General features: G+C 37.6%; 1 protein-coding gene across 3 annotated transcripts; it reads right to left on the bottom strand.

The window, feature by feature from the left end:
* Positions 1-775: 775 nt before the first annotated feature.
* Positions 776-5,634, bottom strand: LOC112799392 (uncharacterized). Of its 3 annotated transcripts, none has more exons than XR_003200988.3 (10): positions 5,092-5,534; positions 4,800-4,932; positions 4,468-4,523; positions 3,776-3,983; positions 3,638-3,693; positions 3,326-3,431; positions 3,062-3,225; positions 2,907-2,953; positions 2,301-2,428; positions 776-1,063 (listed from the first exon to the last, which is right to left on the bottom strand). XR_003200988.3 is itself a non-coding variant. In XM_025841686.3 (10 exons), exons 4-10 carry the CDS (start codon positions 3,897-3,899, stop codon positions 1,046-1,048), a joined length of 678 nt encoding a protein of 225 aa, XP_025697471.1. In that variant the 5' UTR covers positions 3,900-3,983; positions 4,468-4,523; positions 4,642-4,932; positions 5,092-5,634; the 3' UTR covers positions 776-1,045. The 3 variants fall into 3 exon arrangements, 2 of the variants coding, with proteins under 2 accessions (XP_025697471.1, XP_025697470.1); XM_025841686.3 differs by having other exon boundaries at positions 2,872-2,953; positions 4,642-4,932; positions 5,092-5,634; XM_025841685.3 differs by having other exon boundaries at positions 2,872-2,953.
* Positions 5,635-15,476: the final 9,842 nt, after the last annotated feature.

Below are 15,476 nucleotides of genomic sequence, written 5' to 3'. Positions count from 1 at the left end.
TTTCGAAAATCACACAAAAAAAATTACAAAATCATAAAATCCAAAAATATTGTATGTTTCTTGTTTGAGTCTAGTGTCTCATCTTAAGTTTGGTGTCAATTGCATGCATTCATTCATGTGTCTTAAGGATCTTCAAGATGTTATCACTACAAGAAAAACACCCATTCAAGTACACTTGAAAAGTGTAGCCAAAAGTGAAAAAAAATGATGCCTTAGGCTACGGCTACGTTTTTTGGGCTACGGCTACGCTTTTTAGAGTGATTCCTATTCGGCCGTTGCCTATTCTCAAAGGCTACGCTTTTCTACACCAAGGGCTACGCTTTTGGCGTTTGGGAATAGGCTACGCTTTTCAAGTGATGCTGTTCAGGACCAAAGGCTACGCTTTTCAGCTTTCATTCTTCCAGAATAGGCTACGCTTTTCAATGCTACTGCATCACTTGTAAAGCGTAGCCCCATTGTATACCATAGCTACTTTTTATAAGCGTAGCCTTAGGTCCCTCTTTTTTTTTTTTTGATATACTATAGCTACTGTATATAAGCGTAGCCTTAGGTCTCGTTTTTTTTTCTGTATACTATAGCTACTGTATATAAGCGTAGCCTTAGGTCTCATTTTTTTTTCTATACTATAGCTACTGTACATATAAGTGTAGCCTTTGGTCTTTTTTTTCTTCTGTATATATATATAATTATCTAATAATTATTAATACAACATAATAGTTAATATGATTACATGTATAAATGAATTGAATATTACAAAATAAAAATAAAAACATAATGATACTAAATAATTTCTTTATATAATAAAAATTGTCTCAAACCAAAATATATTTATAACATTGATCCAAAAGTACTAGAATGAAATTAACTGTAAAAATTCATACAACTCAAATTAAAGTAAGCATAGACATATCAAAACCATAATATCACTTGGCCAATAAAGGTATCTTCTAATAAAAATCATTAGTCAACCATACATGTAAAGATCCTAAATAGCACTCTATCTTAGCCAAAAAACCACAATAATAGTCAGCTTACTCTTCATTGCTTAATCTTCATTGTTATCCTGCATAATTATATAGATAAGTAGTTAAAAAAATATTCATAATGACATTCGTAATTATAAAAATTAAATGGAACACGTAGTCATAGTAAGCCAAGAAAGCATATATACTAAAAAAATAACATGATCACGGCAGAAGAGCAGCAATTGGAAATTGATACCATAAAGATTTTAGAAAAATTTGACAGCATTCCGGTAGTAAATTGAGCGTTCCCAAATTAAAACAGCAGCAAACAACAATTCATATGAATTTAGAGAAATTCAAACAGATACAGCGAACAGTAAATTCATATGATTCAGATAACATTAAGCTAGAGTAGCAGAGCAGCAATATACAGCTCATATGAGTTCAAAACACTTCAGACAAAGCAGCAACCATAATTTCATATGAGCTGATATGCATATTCAAATAGGGGCAGCAAGCGTAGTCAAACAAATTAACTTTCCTATGAACCCATATACACTTAAACTCACAAAAACCATATACATAGCTTCATAGGAATTCAAAAACTGAGCTAAAATTTAGCAAGAGCAAAAATACAGCACTACGATAGCAGAAAGGGATAAAAATAATGGACTCAGATCAATATTTCTTTATTGAATTCAACCTGCAATGATCATTTCTAAACAACAACTATTATGCTTGCAGTAGCATTAATTCAATGAATTACTCATAACTGACTCCAACCATGAAGTGCAAATAGGAATAAAGCTTCAGCAGCAATCACAGTTTAAACTCACACATTGAGCATATATCACATTCAGAAATTGATGTAACTGGTACAAGAATGCAGCAGCATTAATAGCACAAACTCAAAAATTCATCAAAGTTAAATTTATCTACAAAAACTTTCAAAACAAAAAGTGTTTCAATATTAAACACATAACACATTAAATCATTCACCTATTCAAGAAATCAACTCCAGTCTCAGAAGAATATTACCATAAGAATCAGCAACTGAGGGAAAAATTGTAGTTTTACTCAAAAGGGGTATAAGTAACTACAATGTCCCCATTTTTATAGATGACTACCTAGATTTCTACAATGGAGATGTCAAACAATCAGATTTCTGTCAATTAGATAGTTAAATTTTTTCTGTCAATTAATTATAAATTATTTTCTTGAAATTATTTTTAACTTTAAATTTTAAATTTTTAAATTTAAGCTTTAAATCTTAATTTAAAAAAGATAAAATTAAAAATAAATGATTTTTTTATATTTTTTAAAATGAAAACGTACCTTTGTGGGTGCTGGGTGAAGAGAAATTCTTGCTCTTGTTATAACTCCAAATTGTCCTAAGCCTCCAAGAACCGTGTGAAATAACTCTGAATTCTTTTGCTTAGAACATGTTATTAAATCTCCCTTTCCTACAAAGAAACCACACAAATTCATTAATTAATTAAATAATATAGATAGATGATTGCATGAATGAATATAATCTTATAAAAAACGGTGACATCATGAAAAGAAAAAACGTTTCATGTTCATATTTCATATTATTTTATATTAATCTGAAAGAAATGGACCGTGTGTAAGACTTGGACTAACATAAAAGTCATGAAGTCAAACAAAGAAAAATGGAGGCTATGACCGTGTGAACGTAACTGCTTCTTAATCTAATAACAACTAAGCTATTCAACAACCAATACTTAAAATTAATTATTGAGTGAAGTCTCAAAACATGTTTAAAATAATTATATAGTTTACCTTGACATATCAGAAGTGTGTATACAGGTGTGTATACAAGGATTTGATTGTTAATTAAAGTGGAGAAATTGATAAATTAAAAAAGTAAATTATAAATATTTACTCTTAGAGTAGCTGTTTTTTGCAATGTCATCATACATGTCCTGGCTAAAGCTTAATGTAAGAATCTCTGCATCATGAGCACCCTGAAATGATGTGGACAACATAAGTGACCATAAAAAGTAATGTGCAGAATACCTTCAGATATAGTTTACTGCAAGACAGTTTCAAAATGAACTCATGTGGAACTCAACCTGAAAACATGTGTAATCTGAAGTTTGGAGGTTATATATATGGAGATTTCCTCTGCAATCACCAGCAGCTAGATGCTTTCCATCTGAACTAACAGCGAGTGACCGAAATCCTGATTTTGAAAGATTTGCCTTAACTGCATCCCGTTCAAAAGTTCCTGCACTTACTGCAGCAATAGAAAGGAATGTAAGATTGCAAAGAGAGATCCCACAGCCTAATTGTACCATCAGCAGAGCATGTTGCAAAAGAAACTCCCCCAAAGCAACCTCGAGCAGTGCATGCTAGGGACGGATCATGGATGTTTTCACAGCATAGATTCTTGATATCCCATATGCATGAGGAATGTGAAACTAGCACAAAACATCTGGCAGGCTGGAAATTAAGGAAAGGATTTTCGCTTTTCAGCATTAACCAATATTAATTTACACGGCACCTTATGGCCTAGAGGATACTCGGAAAAGTTTTTTCTTCGTCAGCAACTAACTTATACAAACCTTGATAGCAAGAAGTTAATATATCGTGATCCATGAATAGGTAACCAAATTCATCATGATTATATTGACAAACATTTTATTTACCTGATTCACATCATGGATGTCCCAGATGTAGAGACTATGATCTCCATAAATGACCGCTGTAGGGTATGAAGTAGAGAATATGTAAATGTGAAATACAGGAATATATTAAATTTATTAAATTGAATATATAGCACTCACCAAGCTTTTCTAAGCCTGAAAACTGACATGCAACAGCATCAGGCAGAGCAAGCAGCTTTTGAAAATCCTGTTCAATAGCTGTTTCCTCTGAATATAATATGTTGCCTAGGTATTCTAGAGACATGGGGGTAAATAATTGGACTGCTCCATTGTTGCAGGCACAAGCAACTAGCTTTCCGGATGTTGATAATGCAAAAGCTTTTTGGACCTGAAAATGATCATTACAAAATTGTGAAAACTTACAAGGAACTAACAACATAAGTATTAGTATTTCATAATCGTATTCAATATAGTACGGTTCACAACGGTTTCATCAGTTCTACTCTATTGTTAAGTGAATTGCTGAATGCATTTAGAGTACATAATGTAAAAATAATAAGTGACAAAGACCATATAAACTGTGCACTTCAGATAATTCACAATCAGACCCAGAAATAACATTTATTCCATTCCAAGGCATAAATTATTAGGATAGCCTAAGTTATGGCCAAAATAGAAGTTTGCCATCTTAGAAACTAGAATCATCATAAGGAATTTCAAGCCTACACTTAGAACATTACTGCAGAGAAAATGTATTTTAAATCTATATGCATGTTACTCATGAAACAAACTTTTATCCTCTGCCATTTCCTCTATTAAAAGATAAGTTCAACATGGTTTGACATATTATGAGATGATACAGACTGATATACCTTCAAAGTAACTGACTTCTTAAGCGACAAACTGGAATGAACAAGGTACAAAATTCCTGAAAACAGAAAGAAATGGAGATATTAATGAATTAATCATTTTGGTTCAAGAAATGCAAATGCCTCAAAATCTCGACAAAAATGCCAATCTTAGACTCATTCTGAACCAAATCAAACCTGAATTGGTCAATGCATAAATTGGAAGGCAATCACCAGCTTGTTTACAATTATCATAGCTGCTATTTATCCACACAGAAGAAGCAATATATATACAAGAGCTTCCTTTATGAATAGCAAGATTTGTTGGCTTTTCATGTATCACTATTGATGCTGACCTGCCCTTTGTTCCATTTATTTGTGTACTTCTAGATGATCCAAGTACCCAAAATTTCAAGTGCTTTTCTCCAGCAGTTATGATTAATTTTGCATCCGATGAGAAGCTGACATTTGAATCACAGTTCACAAACCCTAAAATACCACACATCTTCATCAATAACAGCATGCATGTTATCAAATTACAGTTCACAGACCCATATTTCAGAGATTAAAAGCCCCAAATTAAAACCCCTAAAATAGGAACCCTAAGCCACTGATCAATTTCAGAAGCAAATAGAAACCAATACATACCTATTCAATGATGTGAGCACAGCGAAGACGATGATGAGAAGCACGGAGATGATGATGGTGAGAGCGGCGCAGCGACGATGGTGACGGTCGCACACCGACGATGGTGAGGGCCGCACAGCGACGATCAGTGCAAGCGATGGCGAAGAGGAGATGACGACGGTCACTGTGGAGAGTAGAGCAGGTGAGTCGTGAGTAGGAGGCGATGACTCTCAACGGCGACAATGAGAGGGTTTCCGCTAGTAGTGAGGCGGTCAATGGCGAGACTGAGAGGGTGAATGGCGAGACCGAGAGTGAGAGGGTCAATGGCGAGCTATCGAGACTGAGAGTGGGGGGCGACGATGGTTAGCTATCGAGACCGAGAGTGAGAGGGTGCTATGGAGGGTTTGTTGCTCGAGGATGAAGGTGACTCAGACTCAGAAGTTTAATTTGCTTAGTTTTAATTTACTAAATGTTAAGGTCTTTCAGGAAAAACAAGGAAAAAAATTACTAAGTGTTAAAGTTTTTGGCTCTAGAGACATTAGGCATCACTTTTTAAGTGCACCCAAAACTTAAAAAATAGGCTACCCTTTAAAAGCGTCTCCTTTGATACGAAAAGTGAACCTATAGATATCAACCTACGGCTACGCTTTATAAGTGATTTCTATAATACCTAAGGCTACGCTTTTTAAATGATGCCGCATTTGTGTATCCTTTTCTCTTATAAAAAGGCAACACGGGGAAAAGCGTAGCCTATTCTATGAATAGGCTACGCTTTTCAAATGTAGCCTAAAAAAAGTGTGGCTGAATGGGTATTTTTCTTGTAGTGTATTGATGATTTCTTATTCTAATCTTTGAATTCTCTTGACTTGAGTGTTTATGTGTCTCATATGTGTCTCATTAGTGTCAGTAGTATACAAACTGCTAAGTTTGGTGTCTTGCATGCATTTGTATTTGATTCTTGTTGCATTTTGATTTTTCCTTATTATTAAAAATCCAAAAATATTTTTAATTTGTGTCTTCTCAAGTCAATAATACAAAGAATTGAAGATTCAGAACATGCTGCAGAGGAATTATACAGAAAAAGCTGGGCGTTCAAAACGCCCAGTGAAGAAGGACAGACTGGCGTTTAAACGCCAGCCAGGGTACCTGGTTGGGCGTTTAACGCCCAAAAAGGTATAGTTTTGGGCGTTAAACGCCCAGAATGGTGCGCCAGGATGGCACAAGAGGGAAGATTCTGTTTTTCAATGCAATTTTTTTTCAGGTTTTCAAAATCAAATCTTTTTCAAATCATATCTTTTCAATCATGTGTTTTCAAAATCAATTTCTTTCCTTTTTCAAAGATACTTGCTATCAATTAATGATTTGATTCAACATTTCAAGTATGTTGCCTTTTCTGTTGAGAAAGGTCTAATGTTTGAATCATATCTTTTCTTGTTAGTCAAGTTTTTAATTCTCAAAATCAAATCTTTTTAAAATGTTTTTCAAATCATATCTTCTCAATCACATCTTTTTAAAACCAATCATATTTTCTTAACCACATCTTTTTCAAAATAATTTTCAATCAAATCTTTCTGATTTCTAAATTCAAAATCTTTTTCAAAAATCACTTGATTTCTTTTCCACTTTCATTTTCGAAAATCAAGTAGTGTTTTCAAAAATGTTTTCAAAATCTTTTACTTAGTTTTCGAAAATTTCTTCCCTCCTTCTCACATCCTTCTATTTATGGACTAACACTATCCGTTAATGCAAAACTCAAACTCCATCTCCTTTGATAAGTTTGAATTTTCTACTTCTGTCTTCTACTTTTCTTTTCCTCTGACACCTAAAGGAATCTCTATACTGTGACATAGAGGATTCCACATTTTCTTGTTCCCTTCTCTTTCTTATGAGCAGGAGCAAAGACAAAAACATTCTTGTTGAGGCTGATCCTGAACCTGAAAGGACCTTGAAGAGAAAGCTAAGAGAAGCCAAAGCACAACTCTCTTTAGAGGACCTGACCGAATTCTTCAAAGAAGAAGAACACATGGCAGCCGAAAACAACAATGCCAACAATGCAAGGAAGGTGCTGGGTGACTTTACTGCACCTACTCCCGACTTTTATGGGAGAAGCATCTCTATCCCTGCCATTAGAGCAAACAACTTTGAGCTTAAGCCTCAACTAGTTTCTCTAATGCAACAGAATTGCAAGTTCCATGGACTTCCATTGGAAGATCCTCATCAGTTTTTAGCTGAATTCTTGCAAATCTGTGACACAGTCAAGACTAATGGGGTTGACCCTGAGGTCTACAGACTTATGCTATTCCCTTTTGCTGTAAGAGACAGAGCTAGGACATGGTTGGACTCTCAACCTAAAGAAAGCCTGGACTCTTGGGAAAAGCTAGTCAATGCCTTCTTGGCAAAGTTCTTTCCACCTCAAAAATTGAGTAAGCTTAGAGTGGAAGTCCAAACCTTCAGAAAGAAGGAAGGAGAATCCCTCTATGAAGCTTGGGAAAGATACAAACAATTAATCAGAAAGTGTCCCTCTGACATGCTTTCTGAATGGAGCATCATAGGTATTTTCTATGATGGTCTCTCTGAACTGTCCAAGATGTCTTTGGATAGCTCTGCTGGAGGATCTCTTCATCTGAAGAAGACGCCTACTGAAGCTCAAGAGCTAATTGAAATGGTTGCAAATAACCAATTCATGTACACTTCTGAAAGAAATCCTGTGAACAATGGGACTAGTCAGAAGAAAGGAGTTATTGAGATTGACACTCTGAATACCATATTGGCTCAGAACAAAATACTGACTCAACAAGTCAATATGATTTCTCAAAGTCTGTCTGGAATGCAAAATGCACCAAGCAGTACTAAGGAGGCTTCATCTGAGGAAGAAGCTTATGATCCTGAGAACCCTTCAATGGAAGAAGTGAATTACATGGGAGAACCCTATGGAAACACCTATAATCCTTCATGGAGAAATCATCCAAATTTTTCATGGAAGGATCAACAGAGACCCCAACAAGGTTTCAACAATAATAATGGTGGAAGAAACAGGTTTAGCAATAGCAAGCCTTTTCCATCATCTTCTCAGCAACAGACAGAGAGTTCTAAGCAGAATAACTCTGACTTAGCAACCATGGTCTCTGATCTGATCAAAACCACTCAAAGTTTCATGACTGAAACAAGATCCTCCATTAGAAATTTGGAGGCACAAGTGGGTCAGCTGAGCAAGAAAATTACTGAACTCCCTCCTAGTACTCTCCCAAGCAATACAGAAGAAAATCCAAAAGGAGAGTGCAAGGCCATCAACATGGCCGAATTTTGGGAGGAAGAAGAGGCAGTGAACGCCACTGAGGAAGACCTCAATGGACGTCCACTGGCCTCAATTGAGTTCCCCAATGAGGAACCATGGGAATCTGAGGCTCAAAATGAAACCATAGAGATTCCATTGGACTTACTTCTGCCATTCATGAGCTCTGATGAGTATTCTTCCTCTGAAGAGGATGAGTATGTCACTGAAGAGCAAGTTGCTAAATACCTTGGAGCAATCATGAAGCTAAATGACAAGTTATTTGGAAATGAGACTTGGGAGGATGAACCCCCTTTGCTCACCAAAGAAATGGATGACTTGTCTAGGCAGAAACTGCCTCAAAAGAGACAGGATCCTGGGAAGTTTTCAATACCTTGTACCATAGGCACCATGACTTTCAAGAAGGCCTTGTGTGACTTAGGGTCAAGTGTAAACCTCATGCCCCTCTCTGTAATGGAGAAGTTAGGGATCTCTGAGGTGCAAGCTGCAAAAATCTCACTAGAGATGGCAGACAATTCAAGAAAACAAGCCCATGGACTTGTAGAGGATGTTCTGGTTAAAGTCGAAGACCATTACATCCCTACTGATTTCATAGTCCTAGAGACTGGGAAGTGCATGGATGAATCCATCATCCTTGGCAGACCCTTCCTAGCCACAGCAAAGGCTGTGATTGATGTTGATAGAGGAGAGTTGATCATTCAAGTGAATGAAGAATCCTTGGTGTTTAAGGCCCAAGGATATCCCTCTGTCATCATGGAGAGGAAGCATGAAGAGCTTCTCTCAAAAACAGAGCCCCCACAGTCAAACTCTAAGTTTGGTGTTGGGAGGCCACAACCAACTTCTAAGTTTGGTGTTGAACCCCCACATTCAAACTCTAAGTTTGGTGTTGGGAGGTTCCAACATAGCTCTGAGCATTTCTGAGGCTCCATGAGAGTCCTCTGTCAAGCTAATGACATCAAAGAAGCGCTTGTTGGGAGGCAACCCAATGTTTTATAATTAACTATTTTCCTTTGTCATTTTATTTTTTTTGTAGGTTGATGATCATGAGAAGTCACAAAATCAATGAAAAAAGCAAAAACAGAATGAAAAACAGGAAGAAAAACAGCACACCCTGGAGGACGCACCTACTGACGTTTAAACGCCAGTGAGGTTAGCAGATGGGCGTTTAACGCCCAGTCTGGCACCATTCTGGGCGTTTAACGCCAGAAAGGGGCACCAGACTAGCGTTAAACGCCAGAAAAGGGCAAGAAGCTGGCGTTAAACGCCAGAAATGGGCACCAGCCCGGTGTTTAACGCCAGAATTGGCACAAAACGAGATTTTGCTTGCCATTTGGTGCAGGGATGACTTTTCCTTGACACCTCAGGATCTGTGGACCCCACAGGATCCCCACCTACACCAGCACTCTCTCTCTTCTTCTTCACCCATTCACCAATCACCTCAACACCTCTTCCCCAAAAACCCTTCACCTATCAAATCTCATCTTTCTCTTCACCACTCACATCCATCCTTCATAAAACCTCACCTACCTCACCATTCAAATTCAAACCACTTTCCCACCCAAACCCACCCATACATGACCGAACCCTCCCTTCCCCCTCTCCTATATATACCCTCCTTCACTCCTTCATTTTCACACAACATACACACCACTTCTCCCCTTCTTGGCTGAAAACAAAAGCCGTTCCCTTTCCCCTCATTTCTTTTTCTTCTACTCTCTTCTTTCTTCTTTTGCTCGAGGACGAGCAAACCTTTTAAGTTTGGTGTGGTAAAAGCATTTCTTTTTGTTTTTTCATAACCATTTATGGCATCCAAGGCCGGAGAAACCTCTAGAAAGAGGAAAGGGAAGGCAAAAGCTTCCACCTCCGAGTCATGGGAGATGGAGAGATTCATCTCAAGGGTGCATCAAGACCACTTCTATGAAGTTGTGGCCTTGAAGAAGGTGATCCCTGAGGTCCCTTTTTCACTCAAAAAGAGTGAATATCCGGAGATCCGACATGAGATCCGAAGAAGAGGTTGGGAAGTTCTTACCAACCCCATTCAACAAGTCGGAATCTTGATGGTTCAAGAGTTCTATGCCAATGCATGGATCACCAAGAACCATGATCAAAGTGTGAACCCGGATCCAAAGAATTATCTTACTATGGTTCGGGGGAAATACTTGGATTTTAGTCCGGAAAGTGTAAGGTTGGCATTCAATTTGCCCATGATGCAAGGAGATGAGCACCCTTACACTAGAAGGGTCAACTTTGATCAAAGGTTGGACCAAGTCCTCACAATCATATGTGAAGAGGGTGCCCAATGGAAGAGAGATTCAAGAGGGAAGCCGGTTCAATTGAGAAGGCATGACCTCAAACCCGTGGCTAGAGAATGGTTGGAGTTTATCCAACGCTCAATCATTCCCACTAGCAACCGGTCCGAAGTTACCATAGACCGGGCTATCATGATTCATAGCATCATGATTGGAGAAGAAATAGAAGTTCATGAGGTTATAGCTCAAGAGCTTTATAAGGTGGCGGACAAGTCCTCTACCTTGGCAAGGTTAGCCTTTCCTCATCTCATTTGTCACCTCTGTTATTCAGTTGGAGTTGACATAGAGGGAGACATCCCCATTGATGAGGACAAGCCCATCACTAAGAAGAGGATGGAGCACACAAGAGACCCCACTCATCATGAGATCCCTGAGATACCTCAAGGGATGCACCTTCCTCCACAAAACTATTGGGAGCAACTAAACACCTCCCTAGGAGAATTGAGTTCCAACATGGGACAACTAAGGGTGGAGCATCAAGAACACTCCATCATCCTCCATGAAATTAGAGAAGATCAAAGAATCATGAGAGAGGAGCAACAAAGACAAGGAAGAGACATTGAGGAGTTCAAGCACTCCATAGGATCTTCAAGAGGAAGAAAGAGCCGCCATCACTAAGGCAGACCCGTTCTTTGATTTCCTTGTTCTTTATTCTTCTGTTTTTTGAATTTTATGCTTATGTTTATCTATGTTTGTGTCTTGTGATCATTAGTGTCTTAGTGTCTATGCCTTAAAGTTATGAATGTCCTATGAATCCATCACCTTTCTTAAATGAAAAATGTTCTTAATTGAAAAAGAAAAGAATTGCATGAATTTTGAATTTTATAACAGTTTAATTATTTTGATGTGGTGGCAATATTTCTGTTTTCTGAATGTATGCTTAAACAGTGCATATGTCTTTTGAATTTGTGGTTCATGAATGTTGGCTCTTGAAAGAATGATGAAAAAGGAGACATGTTACTGAGGATCTGAAAAATCATTAAAATGATTCTTGAAGCAAGAAAAAGCAATGGAAAAAAAATCGAAAAAAAAAGAGAGAAAAAAAAACGAAAAAAATAGAGAAAAGGGGAGAAAAAGAAAGAAAAAGAAATAAAGTTGTGATCCAAGGCAAAAAGAGTGTGCTTAAGAACCCTGGACACCTCTAATTGGGGACTCTAGCAAAGCTGAGTCACAATCTGAAAAGGTTCACCCAATTATGTGTCTGTGGCATGTATGTATCCGGTGGTAATACTGGAAGACAGAGTGCTTTGGGCCACAGCCAAGACTCAATAAGTAGCTATGTTCAAGAATCATCATACTCTACTAGGAGAATCAATAACACTATCTGGATTCTAAGTTCCTAAAGACGCCAATCATTCTGAATTTCAAAGGATAGAGTGAGATGCCAAAACTGTTCAGAGGCAAAAAGCAAAAAGCCCCGCTCATCTAATTGATACTGATCTTCATAGATGTTTTTGGAATTCATTGCATATTCTCTTCTTTTTATCTTGTTTGATTTCCAGTTGCTTGAGGACAAGCAACAATTTAAGTTTGGTATTGTGATGAGCGGATAATTTGTACGCTTTTTGGCATTGTTTTTAGTATGTTTTTAGTATGATCTAGTCAGTTTTTAGTATATTTTTTTTAGTTTTTAGTTAAAATTCACTTTTCTGGACTTTACTATGAGATTGTGTGTTTTTCTGTGATTTCAGGTATTTTCTGGCTGAAATTGAGGGACCTGAGCAAAAATCTGATTCAGAGACTAAAAAGGACTGCAGATGCTGTTGGATTCTGACCTCCCTGCACTCAAAGTGGATTTTCTGGAGCTACATAAGCCCAATTGGCGCGCTCTCAACGGCGTTGGAAAGTAGACATCCTGGGCTTTCCAGAAATATATGATAGTCCATACTTTGCCCAAGATTTGATGGCCCAAACCGGCATTCAAAGTCACCCTCAGAAATCCCAGCGTTAAACGCTGGAACTGGCACCAAAATGGGAGTTAAACGCCCAAACTGGCATAAAAGCTGGCGTTTAACTCCAAGAGAAGTCTCTGCACGAAAATGCTTCATTGCTCAGCCCAAGCACACACCAAGTGGGCCCGGAAGTGGATTTTTATGTCATTTACTCATTTCTGTAAACCTTAGGCTACTAGTTTTCTATAAGTAGGACCTTTTACTATTGTATTGAGATATCGAGGGGTAGCTATCTTCATTGTTATGCTATCTTAGATCATTGGGAGGCTGGCCTCATGGCCATGCCTAGACCTTGTTCTTATGTATTTTCAACGGTGGAGTTTCTACACACCATAGATTAAGGTGTGGAGCTCTGCTGTACCTCGAGTATTAATGCAATTACTATTGTTCTTCCATTCAATTCCGCTTCTTCTTGTTCTAAGATATCACTTGTTCTTCAACTTGATGAATGTGATGATCCGTGACACTCATCATCATTCTCACCTATGAACGTGTGACTGACAACCACCTCCGTTCTACCTTCGATTGGGTGAATATCTCTTGGATTCCTGATTGCACGATGCATGGTTGATCGCCTGACAACCGAGTGCTCGCCTGACAACCGAACCAACCATTCCGTGAGATCAGAGTCTTCGTGGTATAGGCTAGAACTGATGGCGGCATTCAAGAGAATCCGGAAGGTCTAACCTTGTCTGTGGTATTCTGAGTAGGATTCAATGATTGAATGACTGTGACGTGCTTCAAACTCCTAGCAGGCGGGGCGTTAGTGACAGACGCAAAAGAATCACTGGATTCTATTCTGGCCTGACCGAGAACCGACATATGATTAGCCATGCTGTGACAGAGCATAGGAACATTTTCACTGAGAGGATGGGAGGTAGCCACTGACAACGGTGAAACCCTTGCATAAGCTTGCCATGGAAAGGAGTAAGAAGGATTGGATGAAGACAGTAGGAAAGCAGAGAGACGGAAGGGAAGGCATCTTCATGCGCTTATCTGAAGTTCCTACCAATGAATTACATAAGTACCTCTATCTTTATCTTTATGTTTTTATGCGTCTATCACCATATCCATTTGAGTTTGCCTGACTAAGATTTACAAGATGACCATAGCTTGCTTCATACCAACAATCTCTGTGGGATCGACCCTTACTCGCGTAAGGTTTATTACTTGGACGACCCAGTACACTTGCTGGTTAGTTGTGCGAAGTTGTGTTTATGCCATGGTATTGAACACCAAGTTTTTTGGGATTCATTACCGGGGATTATTTGATTTATGAAAAGTATTGATCACAATTCCGTGCACCAGTAGTATACAAACTTTTAAGTTTGGTGTCTTGCATGCATTGTTTATTTGATTTTAGTTGCATTTTGATTATTCCTCATTACTAAAAATCCAAAAAAAAATTTTAATTTGTGTCTTTTCAAGTCAATAATACAAAGAATTGAAGATTCAGAACATACATCAGAGGAATTACACAGAAAAAGCTGGGCGTTCAAAACGCCCAGTGAATAAGGAAAACTGGCGTTTAAACGCCAGCCAGGATACCTGGCTGGGTGTTTAACGCCCAAAAGGGTAGCATTTTGGGCGTTAAACGCCAGAATGTATACCATTCTGGGCGTTTAACGCCAGGATGGCACAAGAGGGAAGATTTTGTTTTCAATTCAAATTTTTTCAAGTTTTCAAAATTTTTCAAAATCAAATCTTTTTCAAATCATATATTTTCAATCATATATTTTCAAAATCAATTTCTTTCCATTTTCAAAAATACTTGCTAACAATTAATGATTTGATTCAACATTTCAAGTATGTTGCCTTTTCTGTTGAGAAATGTTTAATGTTTGAATCATATCTTTTCTTGTTAGCCAAGTCATTGATTTTAAAAATCAAATCTTTTTAAACTGTTTTTCAAATCATATCTTTTCAATCACATCTTTTTAAAACCATAACTTTTCAATCATATCTTTTTAATCACACCTTTTTCAAAATAGTTTTCAATCATATCTTTTTAATTTCTAATTTCAAAATCTTTTTCAAAAATCACTTGATTTCTTTTCCACTCTTAGTTTTCAAAAATTAATTAGTATTTTTCAAAATATTTTTAAAATCTTTTTAATTTATTTTCGAAAATTTCTTCCCCTCTTCTCACATCCTTCTATTTATGGACTAACATGCACAATCCGAACTCTATCCCTCTTGATAAGTTCGAATTTTCTACCTCTTCCTTCTATTTTTCTTTTCCTCTGACACCTCAAGGAATCTCTATACTGTGACATAGAGGATTCCATATTTTCTTGTTCTTTTCTCTTTCATATGAGCAGGAGCAAAGACAAAAGCATTCTTGTTGAGGCTGACCCTGAACCTGAAAGGACCTTGAAGCGAAAGCTAAGAGGAGTTAAAGCACAACTCTCTGTAGAGGACCTAACAGAAATCTTCAAAGAAGAAGGCATGGCAGCCGAAAACAACAACAATGCCAACAATGCAAGGAAGGTGCTGGGTGACTTTACTGCACCTACTCCCGACTTCTATGGGAGAAGCATCTCTATCCCTGCCATTGGAGCAAACAACTTTGAGCTTAAGCCTCAATTAGTTTCTCTAATGCAATAGAATTGCAAGTTCCATGGACTTCCATTGGAAGATCCTCATTAGTTTTTAACTGAATTCTTGCAAATCTGTGACACTATCAAGACCAATGGGGTTGACCCTGAGGTCTACAGACTTGTGCTATTCCCTTTTGCTGTAAGAGACAGAGCTAGAATATGGTTGGATTCACAACCTAAAGAAATCCTGAACTCTTGGGAAAAGCTAGTCAATGCCTTCTTGGCAAAGTTCTTTCCACCTCAAAAATTGAGT

Source organism: Arachis hypogaea, chromosome 1 (genome assembly GCF_003086295.3).
Source record: "Arachis hypogaea cultivar Tifrunner chromosome 1, arahy.Tifrunner.gnm2.J5K5, whole genome shotgun sequence".
In the NCBI taxonomy this organism is placed as follows: Eukaryota; Viridiplantae; Streptophyta; class Magnoliopsida; order Fabales; family Fabaceae; genus Arachis; species Arachis hypogaea.
This window is presented reverse-complemented; position numbering and strand designations above follow the sequence as displayed.

Bases quoted from the DNA above. Each gene is read 5' to 3' on its own strand.
- LOC112799392 (XM_025841685.3), bottom strand. The intron at 3,226-3,325 runs GTTGCTTTGGGG...CTATTGCTGCAG, and splicing joins CCTAGCATGCACTGCTCGAG to TAAGTGCAGGAACTTTTGAA. The intron at 2,954-3,061 runs GTTGAGTTCCAC...ACATCATTTCAG, and splicing joins CAGATTACACATGTTTTCAG to GGTGCTCATGATGCAGAGAT.